The following is a 24,126-nucleotide window of genomic DNA, read 5'->3' on the forward strand; positions in this document are numbered from 1 at the left end:
TTGCGCCTCTCCCCCTCCTGCTCCCGGGGCAGGGGCAGGGCCGCCCTCGGGGGAGGGCCGCCTTCCCGACCGGCGACCTGCCCCACACCTACCTTCGGAGGGCCGGCCGCGTACCGCGGCGGGGAGAGGCGGCCGCCGGCAGGCTCACCCCGGGCGGGGACGGGGCGCTGCTGCCCCCGCTCATGGCCGCCGTCCCCGGGCGCACCCCGCCGCCCCAGCCCGCGGCCGGGCACGGCTCGCCGCCGCCGTATTGGTCACAGGGTCACCCGCTCGTTGCCGGTGACGCCATCGCCCGCTGGAGGTTCCCTCAGCAGCACGGCCGAATTACCGGCTACCGAGAGGCGGCCTCGCGCTTTCCCACACCCGCCCCAGCCGCCACTTCTGCCCCGCGCGACGTCCGGGACCGGCCCCCACCGGCCCTGGAAGGCCCCGCCGCGGCCCTCGGCCGCCGCTCGGCCCGCTTCAGCCACCCGGCCCGGTCCGGCCCGCGTCAGCCACCCGACCCGGCCCGGCCCGGCCCGGCCCGGCCCTGCTTTCCCCGGCTCCTCGCAGGCCGGCAGCACCGCCCCCGCCACGCGCAGTGGCCCCGCCCCCGGCCCCGCCCCCCGCGCGGCGGTCTTAGCAGCGGCGGCGGCGGCACCCGGCGCGCAGAGCGGCTGGCGGCGGCGGCATGACGACGACGGCGGCGACGGGTGCGGAGCGGCTCCGCGATGGCAGCTGCCACTTCCAGCGCTCCCGGCTCATCTGGATGATCGCCATCACCTTCGGCATGATCCTCCTCGGTGTAAGGAGCGGCGGGCGGCCGCGGGGCGGCTGGGGGCCCGCGGGGCGGCTGGGGGCCCGCGGGGCGGCTGGGGGCCCGCGGGGCGGCTGGGGGCCCGCGGGGCGGCTGGGGGCCCGCGGCGGCTGGAGCTGCGGAACCGTTCACGGGCCGGAATGGGACCGCCGCGGGTTTGTTGCTACCACAGCGTCGGCGGGGCTCGCAGGTAGCTCGGAAGCCTCAGGGGTTGTGGAACAGGCTTCCTTAATAGTCCCGGCGTCCACGGAAAAGCCACTTTCTGAAATAAACCGGGAGAAAAAGGAAACTAGAAAAGGCTGCTTTGGCTAGGTCAGCTTGTGAGGTAGCCAAAACAAATCCCTGAAGGAGATTGAGAGAAAAAAACAAAATACTTTAATTGGATTCCAAAGCGAAGCAAGGCTGCTGCACTGAAGGCATACAGCGTCCTGGGGTGTGATAACAGCAACCCAAGTGCCGTAGCTTGCGCGGGTTTGCATTCCAGGTAGCTTGCGAAGTGCCTTCGACACTGAGACCGCATTGTGCGTCAATAAAACTCACGCTAGGACAGTTGTCAGTTATATCGATAAGTAAGGCGTGTTTATGAGCAATGGCTTTAGTTATTATTAGACTATATTAACTGGTAGCTCTGTTGGAAAACAGACTAGTTCACTTCAGCTAAAATAGGCCAGATTACTGGAGTGGGGAGATTAATGACAGGTTTGATATATCGGACAAGTTTATGAACGTCGTCCATTGACTTCCACATGTTGTAGTCTTTCTTCTATTTGCGCATAAGAACCACCACTGAAAGAATGATGGTCAAGGCAGGCCAATCAGCTCACAAAACAGCTTTTGGACTGTTTCAAGAAACAAAATGAGCTTTAAGCAGATCCCCTGTTTAAATTCATCATCTTGCCACATCCTTGGCATAGGCAAATTATATAGTTAGAAACTGCAGCATTGATACCAGAGGAAAGATAAGCCAGTGTGAGCTTTGGCCCAGCTTAGTATTTACCTTACATCCCCAATGGACTCTAAAGTGTGTAGCTCACTGACTCCCGGCTTCTCCTCCACAGCTTGTGAAAATAAAGGTAGACAGTGATAAGCACTGCAGACAACTCAGTGACAGGACAGATACCTGAACACTGTGTGCATCTTTGGTCCTGGGCTTTGTGCTCAATTATCTTCTGTGCCCTGTTCAAAACAGAACAAAATCTGACATTCCCTTTTTTAAGGGACAGAAGAAGACAGACTGATACCATAGTTATAGATAAGTAGTTATTCTTCCTTCTCAGTCTAGTCATTGCTTGAATTCTTCAGGTCAGTTACATCAGATTAACTTCTTCAGGACAGAGACAATATATTTTTTGCTGCTACCGTGTGTAATAGGTAATGAGCTTACAACTTAAATGCCGCTTAACATGCAGATGCACTCTTGGTACACAGATAGCAACCTTAAACTTATCACTTTGGTATCTCATATGTCAAGGAAGAGAAATTTCATAGGTTTGAATCTTCTTAAGTAAGCGTGCTTTAGAAGGCTAGTGGTCTTGTTGAAGAATATGGGTCTTAGACAATGTTAATGGAATGAAAGAGTTGAAATACTACGAATAGATGAGCCCTAAACCATGTTTGACAGACGGGGAGGGGCAGGGGGAGCAAAAAGAAAGCTAATTTGAAGGTTAAATTGGTAGTAATTCTACCTTGAAGTAAGCTAACTAATTTTTTTTTTTTTTTTAAGTGGGTAACACTTTGGCCTTCAACTATACCTTATAGTTATTTGGGAATATTTGGTACCTTCCTTAATTATTTAGTGGAAAACCACCACAAATGGGTATGCTATGGGTAAGTTATATTTGACTGTATAATTATTTGGCATCTCTCCTGTTGCCTCTCTCTGACTCTTCTGCTTAGTCCCTGTTAACGAGCTTTCCTGTAACCCAGTTGTTAATTACATTTAAAGAGCTCTTCTTTCAAGCTCATTACAACTAAGGGTGTGGGGTCATAAGTATGTAGAAGACTAGACAGGCTAAGATCAGTATGAAAGTTTAAAAATTCAACTTAGAATTTGGCATCTGTGTTGTTATAGTAAGAAAGGAAAAAAATTAAGATACTACTTTTGGAGACAGTTATTAGTCCATATGTAAACTTACATTTGTAACACCTCATAAAAGTGGTTCTTCTGTCAAACTGTTACTCAAGTAGTCTAATTCTCTCTTTAGGTTTGGGGGTTTTTTTTGCCCAGCTTCAAGTAAAGAACATTTTCTACCTTGCTACTAACTTATCCTGATCCTAGCCACGTGAGAAATAACCTGCTGAAGAAACTGCATAGTGCTGAGTTTTGCTGGGTTACAAAACTTAGTTTTTGTTATTTTAATTACCAAAAGAGCTGGAAAACACTTCCCTGTAACCAGATCTGTCACTTGCTGACTTCCTGCAAAGACAGGAAGACAGCAAGATTTTCTTGTTTATTTTACTATGCATCACATAGAAGATAAGACTTCATCTTTGCTCAGAGCATCTTTTGCTTTAGCAAGGTATTGAACCGATCCTAACAGAATATCCTGTGTAACTTTTTCTTTTTAAAAGAAGCTTCTATATGAAAAATTTTAGACCAAGTTTGACTAATCAAGTCATATTATATATTCTGAATCTGTACACACAGTTGTTTTCATAGAACTAAACATATAAAAACTTACGTAACTCATTAAGACCACTAAACGTACTTGTGTAAGTAAAAATACAGATTTTGCACACTTAACTAAGATTAACTTTACTGCTTTCACTAAGCATTTGGCTTTTTGGCTTAATCCAAGTGCTGAAAGTTTTGGAAGCATGCAGTGGATATTTGAAATGGCAGGTCCAGGCATATTGCTTGAGTTACAGTTCCTCTAACTTTCTCAGTGGACTTCAGTTTCTTTTAAGACTATGCATGTGTTTGGGTTTTTTTTTTCCCTAAGATAAGAAACATGCATCACCTTCTAGGTTAAAGTGAGATGTCAGTTCTGTGCTTCCAGTTTTACATTTGCTGCATAATGCATCTTGGATACAACGGTCTTCTCCCTAATTTTCAACAAAATAAAACATGTTTTCTTTTTATTAGGTTCTGGGTGTCCTGGTTGATTCACGTAGTAGAAGCCTTCTATGGTGTTAAGTTATGCCAGTAAGTCATTCCCTTCCCTCACCCCAACATAGTTTCTCTGAAAAGGATTTCTGATAAAAGTGACATAAGCTACAGACTTATTTTGGTGGTTCTCAGCAGCAATACTAGTTCAGAGGATACTGATAAAATTCTTGCTGCAGTGATAGTTGCTATACTCCACAAGAGATTGCTGCAAATTCTGCTAGTGGTTACTGTTGTACAGGGTGGCAAAAGCAAGGGATGGCAACTTGCAGAACTGGCAGCAGCAAGGTTTTCCAGAGCTTGTCTGTCTGCCTCTGAACTCGCTGTTCACTGGGTGACATTGCGCTTTAGGAAGCAGCGGGAGCAATAGATAGTGTAGAAATAGCCCGATAACTTCAGGTGTTACAACTTCATCAGATCTTACCTCATCAGAATTTTAAGACTGCTAATTACCTGCTTAAATGATTGCATCTATATTGTGACAATACAATTGGACACTTCAATTTGGGATTATTTAAGATCTACTTGTATCTGCAGGTTTGTGGGATAAAACACTTTGACTAATCAGACTATCAAAGTGAGGCCAACTAAGTCTTATGTTAGGATAACACATTATTTGGAAAGGTATGCTACCCAAACACATCATCCTTCTGTTCATTTGAATTTTCTTTGTAATAATTCAGAAGAATGTGGATATTGGTTTTCATGCTCTACAGAGTAGATGGCCGGTCTGTTTGCCATTGTAAAAATGGTGGTATTCCACTTCATTTAGTTCAGTTCACAGCTGTCTGTCACAGGCTTCTCGGGTAACATCTCTTGGAGGGAAAGGCATTTTGTTCCATGGAAAACTATTTAAGGTGGTTCTCGAGATAACAGAATATGGATGAACATTTTCTGCCTTCAGAATGGGAGCTAGTAATAAATCCTTTTTGCCAGGCTCCAGTTTTAAATTACGTAGCTTTAAAGTTAAAACTTTAACTCTGATTCTGCAGACAGATAGGTATATAGGCTTAAGGTGATTTTTAAGTATGAGGGCACTTGATTACCAGTGAAGGTACCAAATGGGTATATTGTAGTTGAGCTAAGTAATGAAGTTTTACGAGTAGTCTTAAAGGCCATAAGAAAGAGAGACCCCATCATCATCTCTTCAGGCATACTTCTCTAGATTACTAAACAGTTGTACTTTACTATGAGCACCAAACACCATATACTTTTTACTGATGTAAAAGTGATGTCTACTTATGAACATCACAAAGGAGGCATGAGGACAAACTAGCGAGGAAGCAGATACAAATTTGTTAATCAATAGTAGTACTGTCATTGGCTGTTGGCCTGCATTTCTGCATATGGTCTATTCAAGTAAGCTTGCTTTATATAAGCAGGTAAATTTCTTAAGCCCTAGTTTTCCAGTTTCTGCACTTATTTGGAAACACTGCAGCTGGGATTGTAAAAAAAGGTTTTCACAGCTGGTAAGATAATTTAAGAATGAACATTAAGAAATGTTGTGTTAACGCTTGCTGCACAATCATTTTGTATGTGTAGATGCTATGAACAATTAACAGCTGAACTGTTCTAGCAAAGGTCAGTAGAGGGAGCTCCCTTGTAAACTAATGAGTTGGAGCACAGTTATGCCTGACATAATTGTTTACTGGAAATGTGAAATCCATTGGTTTTGCTATCATGTTTTTACACTCGTTCTTTTCTCTGAAAATAAAGTAGTATTTCTCAACAACAATGAAGTGGAGGAAAAAGTGACATTTTCTGTAATATACAGAAAAACTCACATAAGCTAAGTTATAACTAACTGACTATAGGGAGGTCTCTGTTTCATAAATCAAGTCAGGTGTCTTCAGTCCCCTGTACCTGTATTTTTCTAGCCACAACTTCAGGTACCAGTGCTTCTCCATCCTGCATCACACAGTCATTGTCAGGCCTCTTAGCCCTGCTAGCATACAGTCTACCTTCAGTGACTGTAGTCAACAAGAAGTTATATACAGACTTCTGTATTAAGAGTAGTATTAAGCTACTCTTAATTTCTTGGTTCTTTGTACATAAACTTCTAAGATAAGTAATTTCAAATAGCATAGACTGAGATTGCAATTTATATATTATTGAGGAAATTGTACGCGTGAAATCTCTGGAAGAGTTTTTGTTCTGTAGATAGCTTAAAATCCACTAAAATCACAAGAACTGGTATGTTTGATTAGTACAGGAAATAAGTCTCAGTAGACTGAAATTAGTGATGCTAAGTTCAAATGTTCTATCAAGTCTGATGTATCAAGGATGGGTAGAAATATCTAACCTTACTTTGTTAAGTGTCACAGTATAGTCTGCAAGACCATAAGTTTTTTGACACATTTTATGCTTTTGTTAATGTTACAGATCTAAAGGAATCACTGACCCGGCAATTCAGTTTCAATGGTTCATTCAGACACTGTTATTTGGATATGCTTCCTTTGGTCTTCTGGTGTCTTACAAACCTTCAGCCAAGAAGCACTACTAGAAGACAGCGAAAGAAGTCACTTCTCACATTCTTCATCCTCACTTTTTGGAAAATACCCTCACTTACATGTCTAGGTGGTGTAATTAGCTAAATTAGATTCCTGCTACATGAATCAGTACCCTTCTACCCAAGTAACTCTCTCCTTACTAAACAAGACCATTATAATTCACAGGGCCCTGTGGATAGTTCAGTAGAAATTCAGCCCTTTAGTCTTGGCACTGCCAAAGTTCAATCCCATTATGCAGGAAGCCAAAAGTTGCTCCTCTGCAGTTTTTGACACAGACTGTATATTCTGATTGTTATTGAAAAGTCCCTGACAACTGGTAGTAGTGGTTGACAAATTACTTTTCATATGAAAGAATTTTCTTCTACAACAGGGAGAGTTACTTACAGCCACAAGGCAACTTGCATCTGTTTTGTGATAGGATTTAAATTTAAGTGTATTTTCTCTACAGGACATTTTACTGGCTTTGTTGTTGTTGTTAGAGCCTCGTCTTTGTACTTCGTTTTGTCAACTTATTTTCTTCCACAAAGGACAGACCACTGTATTGCTGCAGGCACATTAAAAAGACCAAGTCTCAATTCAGGTTGAGGTGCAGTGATGACCTTGGATACATAAAGCACTTTTTAACTTGGTTTAATACATGTGCCTTAAATTTCATGCAGCATGACCTCATCTTTTGAATGAAGATTTTAATCTTTGAGTTAGTATAGCATAAAGTAGTAATCCTGGAGCTTTGAGGGCAGCTTTTTCAAAAAGTAATCTATTATCCAAGAAAAAAGAAAAAAATCAATTAGCATTCCAAAACCTAGCTGAAAATTTTGTATTTTTGAATGAAATTAAATGTAGTGAGTAAACATACACCACTGTTTACCGGGTGCTGATGTCCTGAAATCTATGGTTGAGAGACCATCTTAAGCACCCCTCAGAGTACTTCCTGTATGTGTAGTGAGCCTTTTATCATATTGCCTTTTACTTTTGAATATTTGAACAAGAATTTAGCCTGTCTTGTTTTAGCACTTCTAAAATTAGTAACTATTTAAAATACTAACTATGGTGTGGGGAGAAGCTTTACCACGCCACCTGTGGTGCTATTGTTCTGGAAGAAAGGACACGAAAAGGTTGTTCTTGCTCTAATGAAGAGCTCCATGAGGCAGTAACAAATAAACTTACGTCTTGTGCAGTACCTACAGACTGTAACACTTCTGATGGAGAAGTCTTATTCAAGCACAGGTACATAAAGTTTTTGCTTTTCAGTGGGTACTAAAAGCATGGAGAACTGAAGGGTTTGAAATGGTTGTTTGGTTTGGGTTTGGTTTTTTCTTTGAAATGGCAAACTGATAACATTTTGTAGAGAAGTAGAAACTCATGGTTAGGGGCTAGAAATCCAGTAGGAATGTCAAGAGCCTGAGCTATGTTTAACTGTGTAACCTCTTATCTTAGTCTGTGACCCTGAAATACAGATTTTAAAAAAAGCGAAGATGCTGTTTTTCTTTTTAATTTATCCTGGAAATAAATGTCTATACAAGATATATAGGCATCATCTTTACATGAGTATCAGTATTCACACTTGGAACATACAGGATCAGCTGGCTGTATGCTTTACAGAGTGAGTCCCACAGAAGTCTAGTATTTCTAACAGGGCGAGCTATTGATGTGGCTTGTCTATAAAAAAAAAAAATTAAATTCTTCATGGCACTAAAACATGTATAGGTATAAGATGAATTCTAATTGAATGCTTAATGAGCATTAACTTCAGAATGTGAAGGGATAAAAGGAAAAACATTTTCATGATGGCATTCCTGTACAAAGAGGTGTAACGATAACACCAAGGCTAGTTAAAGACTCAGCAGGAAAGGTGGTAAAAGACTCTTTTTTTTTTTCTTCTTACTAGGCATTTTTGTCTGTTCCTGCTTCCCACTATTCACTTTCAATGAGGGAAGCTGTAAATAAGGTCAGAACTACTATGCTAGCTTCCCCTCCCACTGCCAGTCTGCACAGTGAGCTCTTGTGATGCTCAACCATCACAGCTTTCACAGCCCTTCTGCCAGGGCTCTCCCATGGCTATAGATAAATCACAACTTCTCAGAGCTAACTGCTTGCTGTTAGACTCGACTCAATTAGAAGGGCTTCCTTTTAGAGAGGCAATGGTAAAAGCTTCCTCAGTGCAGCCCAAGGAAGCTATAAAAGAAAAAAAATGTAGTCAATTTATAACTGCCTTAGTTAAAAAATATTTCCAAGTTAGAACAAGTTGTAGCCAGAAACTGGCATCAGCAGATTTTTTTGAAGCTTCTCTGGGTTTTTTTTTTTTCTGTTGTTTGGGGTTTTTTTTAGCTTGACAGATCTCAGCAGCTCTCTGTTTGGAGGTTGTTGGGCTTTGCTTATCAAACTTCTTAGAAATGTAACTACATTGTATTCACCTACCTTCAAACATTTTCTCTTCTCTACCCTTGCTTGGCAGCAGTTTGGTTTTTCCATTTGTTTAAAAAAAAAAAAAAAAAAGAAAAAAAAAGTATTTGCTCTCAGCCTCTGTCCCAGAGCTGTAAATATCACAGATGCCTGTTTTCTAGTGTTTTTGAAGCCCAGGAGATTCCCAACTCAAAATCTGAGAAGCATGGGATAAGCAATACTGACTAGCTTTTTGATGTAAAATAGCCTTGAGGAAAAGAAAGAAACCAGCAGAATGACAAGATTCAAAATAATACTGAGATACCATTTTTGAATAATTGTTTACAGTGTCGCTAACATCACAGCAGGATAAACATACCATAGTACTTTACAAAATTATTAGTTAAAAAAAGCCAGCAGAAGCATGAATCCAGGTCAGCAACTCACAAAGCTCATAGAGACATAACATTCATGGCTAGTAACAGGCTCTTCAGAAATAGCACTGGTTACACCAGGCATAAGCATTTCTCCAGGCTAATCTAATAGTAACAATAAAGGATGACTCTTTATCACATAGCGCAACTCTTTCCACTGCAATCAAAATACTCTTTCCACAACAAAAGGGGAAAGCAACAGAAGTGTACACTTATGGCAGCTCAAAGGCGAGGTTGAGTGTCAAACCATCTCCCACATCAACACCCAGCCCACCAGGCCTGCCAAAAGAAAACACTTGCAAATGTTAGTACTTCACTGTAAAAAAAATGTTTCAGAATATTACTTCCCACCAAAAGGAAAACCAAATGAAACTTACAGGAGCGCTTTTACTATGAAGAATACCACTAAATAAGAAGGTAAATCACCAAGAAAGCTAAGCTGACATTAAGAAAGGTTTTTCAGGATGGATATTTCTGCCAACTAGGTGGTTGACAGTACTGAAGAGAAATAAATACCATTTAGCCATCCATTTCAAATTGAAAAGAAAAAAAAACCTTGCTATGAAAGTGTATGTGCAAAACTAGGTATGCTTGATGCTAGTAACGTAAAGTAGATGCCAAGAAAATTTTAAACAGTGCCTGTTTTTTCTAGGCATATACAAAAATAAAGCATTATTTATTTGACCTGCATTGGTGATCAAAAGAAATAATTTCATACAAGTCACGAATAACCACATCGCTTACAACAGTGCTTTTATGCTGCTATTGCTTTGTAACCTTGTTGCAGGAGAAAACACAAGGAAACTACCCAGATCCAATTTCAGCTTTAAGTAAGTCATAATATATGGAATATATGGAAATTAATGTACTCCTGAAAGTAAGGCGAGTAATCCAGATCAGCATGTTTGGCAAATCACTGCTCGAATCAAGCTCTGTTGATGAGAAACTGTGTCAGGAAATGCAGCATCAGCTCAGAAACTTTGCTGAGCCTGAACAGAGGCAATGAGATGTCTCCTATCTGTTTCCAAGAACTATTTCTAAAGCGATAAGGACTGTAGCTCATTTTTGCAAGGGATTGATGAAAAACTTCTCTCAGTATCACAATATGTTGTCTTGCTTTGCCTCTCTTCCATGCTGACCTAGATTTTTCTAAACACAACAGAAGACAACTGGGCCAGCCTTTGGAAATACCCAAGTGTTGGTTCATTAAGGACATTTAATTTGCCTGGGGGCTAGGCAGCTGGTCTCCTGAACAGCAATAAAGCCCAGTTAAAGCTGGGGGAATGGCCTTGTTGACCATTGTCGTAGAGTCTGCTGTAAGTTTGGCCACTACAAGCAAGGTCTTTGAAGTCCTACAGTCTGCTGCTTGTGGGCATTCTGGCACAATCTCTGAGGTAGGGGGGCAGAAATTGCAGACCTTCCAGAGAAATACAGTAGATTTTAGAGGAACATGTTATGAAAAGCAACTGTTAGTTCACTGATTTTAAGGTTTCCAGGCAAATGACCTTTGCAAAGAAAAAAGTAACTAATGCAGTAATGTTTCCATGAATGAGGGAATCTGAATTATATGTTCCTTCTGTATTTATACCTCATGTTTGAATAAAGAGAGCGGAACATCAATTCACATTTTTTAATTACAGTACTGTTGTGTATGAGCCCTCATTAATGAGGCTGTCAGTCTCACTCCACTATTTACAAGGCTATGCAGTTTAAAAAATCCTTTGCTTTTTTGCTTGTTAATTACAAGCTTGTACATTTTTACTCCTCTGCCTCCCAGCAGATAATCTCCACACAGAAAATAAACAGATATTTCTAGAGGTTTTTTTAATGACTCCACTCATTCGAGGACTTAATGAAAACTTCTGGTATATGGACAGCAGCCTATACCTTCAGTTCATTTTGTCAGCAACATGTTTATTCAGACTAGTGCTTGTATGGAAGGCCTGCATGACCAGCTCAAGAAATTGTCATGGTTTGTTGAAAGCAAAAGAAACAAAAAAAAATACCGCTCAACATTTCCTTTGCTACTGCTTTTCAGAGGGGAGGCAGTAATAGGGCACAATGCGCATGCTGTACTAGGCCTTACAAGGCCCCTGCAACTACAAGCACAACTAGAGCACGTGCGTGACTGGGAAGGAGGAGGGGAGAGGAGGAAAGAGAGGTGTAAGGAATACTGTCGTATCGTTTGTCAGCGTTCCTCGAGACTGTTCTCTCAAAGCAAAACCTCTTAGGTGCCCCTTGAAGGAATAGACAGGGAGATCAATCTACCAAGTTTAGAAACCACACAAGTTAAATTCTCCTCCTAAAGACACTCTAGACTTCTTACCAAAAGAAAAACCACACGCAAACACCACCCTTTCCCACAAATTTCAGGTGACAGGAGAACCAAGGCCATCAAATAAATGATTGGCAGGAATTAGAGCCCAACCTTGGAGCCTTGCAGCTTCCTTTTCTAATTGCTAAACCACATGCCTAGGTCTGGATCTAGCAAAAGTTTGATACAGCATGTCAAACGCACTTACTGCATTTTGGGATGGGAAGAAGGAACACACACTTCTGAATCTTCTGGAAGGGGTAGGCTAGACGGCAAGGTGCTACTTGTGAGGACATGCCACCTGTATGGGGAGGTGAACTTTTTCTGATACTATGTAAACATGTACTGGCAGAGCTTTAGATATTAATCCAGAGCTAACAGGAGCTGGCTGAAGAAATTAAGGAATCAAACGTGGGACAAGATTTTGTTTCAATAAAAGATACACCTTGTTTGCATCAGTCCTTGCAATAAGTTGTGCTGTGTCCCTGACAAACCTTGTATTCACAGGACTGCTCCCAAAGCTAAGTAGCTTAGCTCCAGCGGAATTGTCTGGTTCAAAGCATCCTCCTCCACTGGAGACATGAACATGGATTTTAGCTGCTGGAATCTGCTGCACCCTGAAATTGAAGGACTGGGTTACCAAAGTTCACAATATTTCTGATGAGTATCTAAGATGCGATTCACCAAATATCATGGACTTAATTCACCCACACATGCCCGGCCCTGGATACCTCTGCACCCAGACTCTACACATTACCCAGGAACACAGCCAGGTACAAGCAAGGTGGCATTTGTACCTGGCCCAGTAAGTGAAACAGAATCTCTTTCCAAGCCAGTAAGGAGAGATGCTTACCCAGCCACACTGCTGAGCAGTCTGGCAGGCTCCCATCCCACTCCACAGGGCAAGAGCCGCAGTCCTGCCCAGCTGCGCTCACCTCCCTGGCAGCCCAGAGCTCAGCGTGCACAAACGACGTGGATTTCATGTCGATGTCAATGACAGAGAAAGGGAAAAAATTAACTCTGATTTTAATGCAAGGCTGCTATCAATACTATATGAGAGAATGACAAATCTTTCATTGCTGAGGTGGCATAGCATAATTTTAATTATTTTTCAGATAAATACAATGCTTAGTTTTACATTTTGCTGATTTAACAATTTGTGAAATTTTTACATAATCATTAAAGATATTTTTCCTTCAAGGTACATAAGAACGCTCTATAGAAAAATACTTCTTCAAATGAAACATTTAAAACCACATTATTAGATCTTTGAAATGCCACAGTCCTATTATATTTCATAATGCAAAAAGGTTAGCAGCACACATATTTCAGTATTCTTTCCAATTGCATACTTTCATTTAAATGTTTAATTTTGATTTTTTTTTCCCTTGGAAGTATTTCATCTTAGCTTTAAAGCCAATGGACTCACATAGAAGCAATATAGAATGGAAATCAACTCTGGTATCATTATATTCACATGTGAAGTGTTTACCACTGAAGAGTGATTTACAATTTATGTTTATACTTAATACAGTAAAACCAAACTGCATATATCATGTTTGACATTTTAAGCAACTTCTAGACATCACTTTGCTTTTTTTTTTTGCCTTCTTTTTTTTTTTGCCTTTTTTTGTCCCCCAAAACACATTTTCAAAATCATACAGTGACTTTGAGTTTTGAGTGCATTGATTTTTGGTTGCTTTATCTGCTACCTCTCTTGCACCAGTTTTGTGAAGACTAGCTAAATGCCATTCCCACTGATTAGGAAAGAAGTTATTAATGCTGTGAGCTTCTAAAATAATAAAGTCCAGGATAATGCAGGACAATAAACCAATGACTCAGACAGCAGAAGCTGTTGGCCACTACTGAGAACATTGGTCATAAAGTACCCTTTTCTTCTCACGTAGATACCTGGGATATGCTCAAAATGTCCTGAAAGTTTTGCCAAAAGAGATGAGAGGATAATTAGACCCTTATTTATAGTGGTTTTACATCCCCAAATCTGTTCTTTGATTGTGTGGTTCACTGCTTGTTTCAAGGGAATTAGCACGTACACAGTATGTAGTCTGTCACCACATATTTCTATACAGATTTCTTAAACTCTTCTGACTGTGAAGAAAGGAGTTGTGTCTGACAGTCTGTGATTTATAGGACATGTTCTGGAGACCAAGCCCTATACCCATCCTGGATGGCAAGAAGGGAAAGAAACTAACCGTTGGGGCATCAATAATTCTTAGTTCCATGTGCAAACCAACATGTTTCTTCCAAAAGTAGACCAGATCAGTGAACTTCTATTATTTGTCTACCATTTGCGAGAGTCTCTTCTCTATTCCTGCTCCTTCATGAACCACAATAAGAAGGAACAAACAGATTATTTCCCAGAAAAAAATACTGCAGAGACAGCCAGAATGCTGCCCTCTTTGTCCCACCTTGCAGGCACAAGTTAAGTTATAGATATAGCTGGACATCCATCAGTACCAGATACAATACAGATGAGATCTGCATAAGACTGGATATGCAGTTCATTCTGTTTAGTCCATAGGGACCAACCCTCTGTTGAGGTTGCTCTAACTCTTTGGATGATGCCCTTCCTAGCCTACAGATGGACTAGAGTTAAGAGAGGGCAGAGAAAGCTTTCGCCTACCCCAGGGCATCTTCTCTTCCACATGTTACTTCTCGATTGTGCTTTAGAGACAAATGTTTCCCACTGCAGAACCAGGAAAGGAAATGTACTGGCAAGCCCATTCCTAACTGCAGGGGAGGACTAAAGATGGAAGCTCAAATTATAAATTGTAATATGACAACAAAGGAGCATCACTATGGGCTTACAGCATTGTTCTCCCCAAAAAGCTGTAGTAAAAGTTGTTTTTCATGGACACTTAGTAACAGCTCACCTAGCTCTGCACGTGGGAACTGGAATGATTTGATCCCATGCAGCCCATGGAGACGCTCACTCTGACCTTGCTGGATTTTCAGCTGGGCTCTCCTAGGGCACTGCTAAATACATCATATTTATTTTATATACTTAATTACCAACTTGATATGCTAGAGGCAAGATTAAGACCTCTCATTAAAATACCTACACTCAAAATTGGGGTCAACCCTGGTTAAATTTAACCAAGTGGAATGGTATATATTGGCTCTGTTGCAGCTGGCCTTAAATTGAATTTTGCCCAAACGGAAAGGCGACTGTTGTACGCACACTCAGAAGTGGGCCTGAATTTCTCTTACGTTTCTTGCCATCCCAGTCTGTTACCTTATTAGTTGGTCTCTGCCTGTAGTGATGAATATGGTATTTAGGTCAATGTGTTCTTTGTTAATTGCATTAGCCATGTGCCTAAGACTTAGGCTTCCTCTTCTCCCAGCGCTGACTTTGGCTATTAACTTGTGGTCTTTAAATATATTTCACTCTTAACAGTGTACTTAATCTGTCAGGTGAGATGGATAGAGTCTGTTTTAGGCAGACTAAGATGATCAGTGGAATGCTAATTACAAAATTCACATGGGTGGAAAGACCCCTTTTTATAAAGAAACACAAGCCATTTTATATGCTACTTTTTCTACTGAGTCCCCAAAAGCAGAGGGAAGAATTACATTTGTTTTCTGCATATGAGGTCTAATTATATTCAGAATACTTTTTTTTTTTTAATTGCTGCAACACCTTTTTGAACCTTACTTTATAAATAGGATCATTTTCCCTTGGAAAAAAAATGAATACAATATTGGCTTTTATCTTCCCAGGTTTTTTTGGTTTTGTTTAAATTGCATTTTATTAGCGTAATTTTTCCTCACATAATAGCAAAGATTAGAACAGAAGTGTGTTCAAACCCACACCCGCACACACGTATATATCTCCTGAAGCAGATTCAGCAAATGGAGAACTGCTTCTGGCTTGGAAATGGAAAATTACTATACTAGTAGTATGGCAAAATCCAGCAGAAGGAGCTGCATTACTTTAACTAGGGGCATGAAAATCAACAGACCTTTGAGAGGTCTCTATTCAGATGTAAAGAAAAATGCCTTCTCCCTGTTTATTTATTGAACGCCATTGGATCCTACATACTAGCCAAAATCCAGACAGCCAGCTGATAATGAATTATTGAATTCCAACACCAGCAGACACTAGAAGTTTCCCTTAGCTAAGCTAAAGTTTTGAGTTCAACTTTATTCCCAAGGACATTCACTACATTTTCAGCAGGAAATAAATATCCCAAAACTATTTGCTAACTGTTCAGCTTTGAAACATAATATTTGTTCTGAATGCCTCAAGATTAGGGCTCTGTAAAATACTTGTCAGAGGACCTCATCCCCTTCCCTTGTGCTGTGCCCATCACCGCTCCGTCCAGGCGGCTGTGGGGTAGCGTTCCAGGAGCGCGTTCCTCAGCTGGGCTGTGTGGATCTTGTCTCTGGTCTCCACGGTGCAGGTGACCTGGGAAAAGAATTAGGAACATTCCTGATGGCATGGCAGCAATCTCAGACAAAGGCATTTCCAAAGAAATCCTAAAATACAGTCATAAAACCAAAATGATCAGTTCAACGTAAAAACTCTGGACCTCACTTCCCCTGTATGCGCAGGCAAGAAAACTGACATTGCAGACATCTGGGGCTCTTCCAGACCTTCTGCACAGTCTTAACAACTTCAACAGCCCTACATTTTATTGCCTTCAAAGGCTGAAGAAGATAGGCTAATCCTCTGCTGGCTGCTGGGCAAGTACTTGTCTAGTGTTGGCCTCCCTGAAGTCATCCATTAGCAGCTTCTCTTGTCCCTTCCCTGGGGTATGTATGTAGTGCTGCTGCCACCTCACCCATCTCTGACTCTTACCTCACCCCATTTCCCATGCTTCTGGGCAGTGTTTGTTCCATCCTTCAAACTTTTTATATTCTCCTCCTCTTCTCTCTCATGGAATTATCCCCCAGTCCTTTATCATCTCTGCAGTATTCTGGCTGGTTTCATCTACTCGCACACCTTCTTGTTTTACTCTGATTTTTTGTTTGCTCATTGACTAATTTCTAGTTTTCTGTTACAGTTGTTCTGCTGCTAAACCAAACTAAACACAGGCAAACTTAGTCTTGATAGTTTTCTTTTTATTCTTCACTTGCCTCCACAAGTATTATTGACAATACTGTCACATAGCCACTGAAGACAGTAACTTCAATGTCATTTTTTCAATTCCTCTTTAATCCCTCTTTTCTATATACTCACATCTCTACTGCATCATTTGAAAATCTGGGCACTACCAATGGTGAGGCACCGATGGGAAGGTGCAGAAGGAAAATTATACTTCACAATTTTAGACTACTAACTTCCATCACTGCTGATGCTGCTGGAATTATCACTGATGTTGAAAGTGCCATGTGGAAAAAAGACCTCACAGAAACATGGAAATCTAGTGAGGAAAGGATCCAAGGTGAGTCACAGTGCAACAACGGAGAAGTTACTGTAACAGGCAAATCCACAGTGAATAGAGGAAAAACTGGTCATGGTGACCTTAAGGTGTGCTACTAGAGACAGATGCCCTGTATAATGTTCCTATCAGAGCTGCTTCCTTTACAGGAGGCAACAAGGAAAAAAAAAAAAAATTGTCTCTACTCAAGTATGTTTATGAGGACATTTCTAAATAAGAACTTTGTGAATTTGTGTTTCTGGGAATGAGCTTAAAATAACAATAAACCTTTAGCAAAACTGTTGAATGAGAAGAGAAAACACTAACTCCAGGTTATTCTAAACAGCCATGAGCTCACTTAATTAGAAAACTGACTATAGCTTCTTAAATATCCATCATGAAATAAGCCACATATCTGATCTGTTGTGGTAATTCTTTGCCTCTTATCCTGAACATAGTTCTATTCTTATTTGGTTCTTTGGAACACAAATTAGGTGCTAATTTCTTTCTCCTCTGAAAAAGTGGGATTTAGTCTCGAGAAGGACAGTCACAGAAGACAATTAATAATTAGGGAAGAGGAGAGAACACAAAGATTGGGAAAAGTATCTAAAGGATATCTAGGTACCAAAGCACCAAATAACCATTATCCATTTCATGGCTCATATAAAATCCCTAAAGCTTTGTGGTCATATCTCCAAGAGCACATATTCATCTCTCGCTGAATCTGTAATTCAAAAAAGCAAACTTTTTCCCCTTCCACAGGAATGATGCCTTTTTTGTCCTGAGCAAATCAATTGCTGCACTTGGAACCAGTCTGGACTTGCCAGGTTGAGCTTTGAATATTTGGCAGCAAGCAGTTGCTCTGCCCTGGGAGCAAGCATGGGAAAGCATTTTGATTTATAGAGCTAACTATCCTCCTCTCTGCCCTTTTCTTTCTGCTAATAATTGAAGCCAGACAGACTTGGATAGATTGGAGCCAGAGAGCTTGTAAACAGTTTGGATAAATACTGTGGTTTTGTTCTGTGCATGCACGGCGTCCAACACGTGATATGGCCATTAATATGCTGTAGTGTATTATAAAAGTAGTAACAGCGGCAGCAATAATAAACAACTCCAGAAATGTACCTGATTTTTTACACTTGTCAAATAGAGGAAGCTAGAACATTAGCTCACAGTAGGAGTGAACAGAGAATCACTGTACACTTTAGAGCAGCTACAGATCTGAACAGCAAGGAAGGCAAGAATTTGCTTTCTTGCTCAGATTAAGCCAATTTACACTGCAGTTTTACCTTCACAGAACTCCTTTCTCTCATTTGCTTCACCTGGTAAGTATGACTTCCATGAGTGTCCAACAGGGCAACCCTCATATTCATGGGGATGTATATGAGGATTACATTTATCTAGGATTAATAGTCACCCAGGTACTACTAGCTACAGGAGGTTGCATACCTACTGATGAACTAAGAGTAAGTGCTCCAAACTGATCTTATTTAAGAACAAATGACAAAACCTATTGCCTGATGTTTCTTATACTCCAGACAAGATAACCCACGACAACTAGGGAAACCTTTGCTTTAAATTTGTTTCAAACCCATAAGCCCTCAGTACCAGACATAGGCTTTTTGATCCAGCAGAGCTCTCATTGACTGCAGGACCAGGTTTGCACAGTAGACATTTTTTTCTGTGTATCAAAAAACTCCACAAAAAAAAACAACAACAACAACACCCCCCCCCAAATTTTATGTATTTCTCCCCTGCATATTATATCCTTGCTGGATTAAAAACAAATAAAAATAAATAAAAATAAATTATCTGGTCCTGTAAGACAGTTAAAATAACCAGCCATATGGATTTTTTACTGCATTTAGAGTTGCGCTCTCTGTGGCAGGTAATCTAAAGATTGATTCCAGCCTAAGAGTTTAGTTAGCCTGTTGGGGTTTTTTTGTGGCAGGCCTACAAGTAATGGAAGACAGAACGGTCTTCACTGAATATGGATGTCTTATGGGTTTTATTTAATAACTAGAAATAATTGAGGGAGCAGAACAAAGGCTGAAAAAAAGATAAAGGATAAAATTTATCACAAGTTACTACTCTGTGCAAAACCAAAATCCAGATGCATAAATTAAAATATTCATAGGAATTAATTCCATTTCAAAGACAGGAAAGTTCATAACTTCACAAGATGGAGGAAATTTGCAAAGTTCTGTGCTGAATAATTTGGGCAACAGGGTGGGCACCTTTGCTCCCTTTTAACTGCAAGTATCACATGTGGGCACTTAGCCTTTTAGACCATATTTTCCTAGATATTAAAAATTAATCTGGCATGCCTCTCAACTCCCTGATGCCTGATATCTGTAGATTGTGTGTGTAAAGAAAGATATTGGGTCGACATGCCGAGCCAGCGCTAGAGAACAGAGGAAATGTGAGCAGCATTGCTCAATCAAAAGATTTCAGTCTTGTGCTTTTCCAGGCTCCATGTAAAGATAGATCATAACCAGCTAGTGCAATTCCTCTTATGTCCCTGACTGCTCCACTGAGCCTTTGTATCCCACTTCTTTAGTCCTAGAAACCACATCCATCTTCTTCTAAGATGTTGGTCTCAGAGGATTCACAAAACTTAATATTCATGATACACCATGCTCAGCAACAGTATAGGTTTGTTTACAGGAAAAAAAATCACTGGATTTAGAACTGAAATCTTTATTCATACACACTGGTTTCAGTTCTATAAATAAAGCAAGGCTTTTCATTTCTATTAAAAAAATCAACAACTGGGCAATTTTCTGAATTATTCAGTAAACACTCAGTGTAGGTTACTGCACATTACAGATTATTTGGCAACAGCACTTCAGTTTATGGTTTGGGGATCAGCTGCCAGATAGTCCCCAAGGTCAGTGCAATGCAATGCATGAGAAAGAGCGTAACAGCTGCCACAGCTGTCACTTGGTTGTGCAACATGAGCCCTTATCTTTTGCCATATTCTTGCATTCAGGTCAGTGAGCACAAGCACAATTAAGTTACCATCGTGTTACACAAAGCAGATAATAATCCAACAGGTCAACTCTTAGCCTCCCTGGAGTCAGGTTCTTACTTCTACAACTGGGGCAGGCTATTCTGTACTGCGTTAATCTGCTGTGGAATGCCATTAAAGAAAATGACCAAATTCTTTTGGAGGGCCTCAGAAGAAATGTATTGTTGAACTTCCCACTCCAACTGTCTCCATTTTGCAGATGGGGAACTGACGCACAGAAACTGTGCCTTGCCCATGGTTGTGCAGGAAATGCTTTCGGAATGATAGCATCCTTCTTGTAGCTGGACAGCTGCATGCTCCTCTGTATTCTTTTCACAGGACAATAACATGGAATATGTTGGTAACTGAGAACTCCAATACAAAATATTCTCCTCCAGTCTTCTACAAAATGCAAGCTGGCCCAAAGGAATTTACTCAAATTGAACAGAACAGACTAAAATAGTTTAGTGAGTTATAGCCTGAGGTGAATAAACTGTATGGAAAAAACAGGTATTACACTACACAAAATGAGGCAGGAAACCCAACACCACTGGGACAATGTGTAATGTTATTGTAAAGAAAAAGCAGCACTTGATTTATGAATTAGTATTTTGTTGCACAGTCAGAGGGAGAAGTAATGTGATGGATGTTCTTTTACAACTGGTCTCCTCCGGGTTATTTAAAACCACAGCAGAGTTAAGCTCCTGAGAGGTTTGAAGTGAACAGACCAGACAACCCCATAATGTCAAACAGGACCGAGGTCAGGGGGAAAACTGCCACTGCAGCTGCTTCTCTGCAAAGCTGCTGGAGCACCTCGAGACCTTGCAGGCCCTCGCTGCTCTGTTCCAGGACCCTCCTGTACCTGCCAGTCTGATTATGCTGCAGGTGCAGTGATGAGGAGAAGACTTTTCTAGAAACTTGATGAGCTCAAAGATATTTTTTTTTCAGCTGAGTTGCCTGAGTCCAAATATGAGACACCCATTAAGCAGGCAACTGCTATTCTATAGCAGAGCCTTGCATGGCTTCATAGCAAAGATAGTTCTTACCTTATTAAGGTAAGAACCTTATTGATTTTGCTCAACGACTTCTCTCTAAGTCAATAATAATATGAAATTAAAGGGATTCAAATGGTTATAAAGAGGTTTACAGATGGAAGCAATTTAAGTGATAAATTGTCCTACATTGAATCTAAGGAATATTACTGATAAAGAACAGGGAAAGTTCAAAGCAGCAAGTTGTAGCTTCCTCCCACGAACTGGGTAATCCTTTAGACCTCTATATCCAGTTAGCTGGTGATACTAGATGATTTTTTTCCTTAGCTCTGATCTTTATTTTTGTCTAGATATTCCTGGTCATGTAACCTGCTTCAATAGCTGTAAAATTTGAAGCCTGCCAGACTGGTTATTTGTAGGATTTGCTAAGAGTTATCTATTTCAATAGTGGGACTTTGGAATCCATTTCCTAGCTGCCCAGGTAAGAGTGAATTTGGGTGTAGTCCTCTGCAAGACAGAAATCCAGTACGAGCCACAAGGAAAGAGAAACTGAACTGGAGGTATAAGCAGGCAGCATCCAAAAGAAAGTCCCATATTGTTCCAAAGAACGTGACCAGCCGATTCCACTGCACAAGGCACTTCATTATGAAATCAGCTAACGTAGCCATAATCTTTTTTTTTAATTTAAAAAAAAAATCTCTTATTTTTACCAGTAGTGTTCCAAAAGTTATTTGTTCCAGAAGTATAGTTTGAACATAAAGCTTCCTTTTAGAAAGTCCTTACTACTCCATGCAATCAGACTATCAGCAGGGATCTTCCCATGGAGCATTCCAAGCATGCACCAGATGAATAAACACTAACCCAGCAAGGCATTTCACTAGAAGGAAAAAAAGTGCTCTATCTTCCTGATAAGCAGTGACTAGAAGTTGAGTTTCTCTCCTTTGGAAATGAAGGGGTAAATCTAAAAGGATGATTAAATACTGAGATGACAATCTTGACAGGACTGATTTAGTGTTTCAAATAAGCCACTACACTTACTGCTCTGTTCTGTCAAACACTTAATCTGTATCCACAATCAAAAGTATGTATTAAAGTTGGAGTGGAGTGGGTATAGCTGTAATGTCTTTCTTAATATTACCAAGAGTTCAACACATGATAATTTTTGGTTCTTGATCCAGATTTAAATGCATGCTTAATTTAATGTGCTGTGATTTACACTGATGAAAATGATACAAAGTTCTTTGCAGGTCTGCTTTAGTAGCAAATGCTTAAAAATGCTTTGCTGACACAAGGCTTTGGCCCTTATAAGCAACAAAGAAAAAAAGCAAAACATCCCCCACGCATATTAGCTTTACTATGAAAATATGTATATTTTTCTATATCTGGTTAGAGCAAATTCATTGCGATGCTTAAAGATAAATTCAATATTCTACCGGTTTTGATTATCCTTGTTTTAGTTTTCACAGAAAAGCTTCACGATTCACTAGGTGTCACCAGATAGAGCTGCCTCCAAAGTCACTGAGGTCTATAAATCTGGATCACTACTTTGTACTTCACATCTAATTATCCAATAGCCTCTCCCAGGCTAGTTAAAAGCCATCATACAAATCCAACATCCAAATAAATTACTCAGGGATGCAAATTCCTCCCTTCAACCCTCTTGTAGTACAACACTGTCAGATTCTTGAAGTGGACAGCCAGTGAAAATACATTGTGTCTAAAGTGCAGACAATAGTACATGGCACTTTTTCATTCAGGCACTGTATTTACTAGAGATTCTGATAGAATTGCCTCATTGGGGGAGGTTGCAAGAGCAATTGAAAATTCTTCTAACATTCTCAATCAAAAACCAAGAGTGGATATTGTTTAATTTACGTAGTAGCATTGATAAAAATTACAAGCATTACTTCATAAAAATCACATTGAAAGCTTTAGAAGAGTTACAGGGTTTGTCGAATCTAGCCTTCAGTAAAAAGGTTTTTCAGAGCTAAGTTAGTCACTGAATCAGAGGGATTTGTCTACCTGTGCAGTGTCATGTCATCTTCAAGTTACTCAAAATCATAAGCTGGTCTATCATTACAGCGAACTGCAGAATAATGTAGTTTTAAGTCCTAGACACTTGAGAAAACTGATAATATTACGTTCTGAAAGATGTTCATGAACTTCATTGTAGTCCTTTGCTATAGTCATCTTTAATCTAACCTATTCTTTACATACACAAGTGAAAATACTGAGCAGGTTTTTGCATCCAGGTGGGAAACTACATTTAAACGCCAAAATGGAAGAACTTGCTTACTCAATAGCATTACTGAATTCCAGTTATGAACCTGTTTAGCAAAGATCCCTAATTTGACTTCCACCTGTGATTTCACAAACTAAGTCAGGTTGGACTCGGACAGCAGTAGCATGGAATCAGTGGAACCACACCTTTGCCAAACCAGTTGAAATAAGAGATATGCCATGATACAAATGTTCCTTTTAAGAGATGCCATTAACTGATAACACCTCCTCACTGTTACTATATCAAATACTCAACAAAGGAATAATGACTTTGCTCTGTGCTCTTTGTGGATAAGGTACAAAACTGAGGCCCTAGTTAAAAATGAGGATTCCTTAGGAGTAAGGGTGTTCTCCACATTGCTTTAAGGCAAATTGATCTCGGGTAATTACAGCCAGCATACACAGCTGGCTCTTCAAGTTCTGGACGGATGCTGCAGCTTGCTCACCACCTCCGGCACACCACCACACGCGTAAGGAAGGTTTGTAATAGTAACAGCTGGAGTATTTCACCCATGGTGTCGCAATAGCAGGTAAAACAGGTCCTGTATAATTTATATGCCTGCTAAGTGTTCAGTGAGGCAAGATGCTGCATAACACAGAAGAAATTATCTATCGCATTGCTCCCCAAATCACTGAGCACACTCTATTGGACTTCTTCAACATAGTCATATAGAGACACAGGAAAACAGAATAAACTAGGGGAGGCCAGTACTGCTAGAGAAACTGAAATCGCATCTCATCTTACCTCGACAGTGAAGAGCTCAGATGTCACAAATGTGTGTTCTTGTTTGATATCCAAAACTCTAAATCAAATAAGGGATAAATTAGATACCACAACAATCCTTTGTCATTCTAAAATAGTTTTAGTAAGCATTTGGACAGTAATCATCTTTGCTGCTTTCTGTATTAGACCTTTGT

General features: G+C 40.5%; 2 protein-coding genes across 6 annotated transcripts in view; one reads left to right on the forward strand and one right to left on the reverse strand.

Annotated features, from left to right (window-relative positions):
- The first annotated feature begins 645 nt into the window (after nucleotides 1–645).
- Nucleotides 646–7,886, forward strand: TMEM254 (transmembrane protein 254). Its single transcript, XM_052798925.1, has 4 exons — nucleotides 646–784; nucleotides 2,520–2,623; nucleotides 3,882–3,941; nucleotides 6,285–7,886. The coding sequence occupies exons 1-4, from the start codon at nucleotides 671–673 to the stop codon at nucleotides 6,403–6,405; spliced, it is 399 nt and encodes a 132-aa protein (XP_052654885.1). The 5' UTR covers nucleotides 646–670; the 3' UTR covers nucleotides 6,406–7,886.
- Nucleotides 7,887–12,552: 4,666 nt separating this feature from the next.
- LOC128146927 (L-threonine dehydratase catabolic TdcB-like) overlaps nucleotides 12,553–24,126 on the reverse strand; it is a 34,158-nt gene continuing 22,584 nt past the window's right edge. For all 5 annotated transcript variants that reach the window (XM_052798924.1, XM_052798922.1, XM_052798921.1 and 2 more), the window contains 2 exons: nucleotides 23,954–24,011; nucleotides 12,553–15,971 (listed from right to left, as the gene is read on the reverse strand). In XM_052798924.1, the coding sequence (XP_052654884.1) occupies nucleotides 15,873–15,971; nucleotides 23,954–24,011 (157 nt within the window). In that variant the 3' untranslated portion in view covers nucleotides 12,553–15,872. The remainder of the gene's footprint in view (nucleotides 15,972–23,953; nucleotides 24,012–24,126) is intronic.

The sequence above is a fragment of the Harpia harpyja genome, chromosome 10 (assembly GCF_026419915.1).
Source record: "Harpia harpyja isolate bHarHar1 chromosome 10, bHarHar1 primary haplotype, whole genome shotgun sequence".
NCBI classification, from domain to species: domain Eukaryota; kingdom Metazoa; phylum Chordata; class Aves; order Accipitriformes; family Accipitridae; genus Harpia; species Harpia harpyja.

Bases quoted from the DNA above. Each gene is read 5' to 3' on its own strand.
- TMEM254 (XM_052798925.1), top strand. From the start codon at position 671: ATGACGACGACGGCGGCGACGGGTGCGGAGCGGCTCCGCGATGGCAGC. The intron at 785-2,519 runs GTAAGGAGCGGC...TTTTTTTTTAAG, and splicing joins TCGGCATGATCCTCCTCGGT to TGGGTAACACTTTGGCCTTC. The intron at 3,942-6,284 runs GTAAGTCATTCC...TTAATGTTACAG, and splicing joins TATGGTGTTAAGTTATGCCA to ATCTAAAGGAATCACTGACC.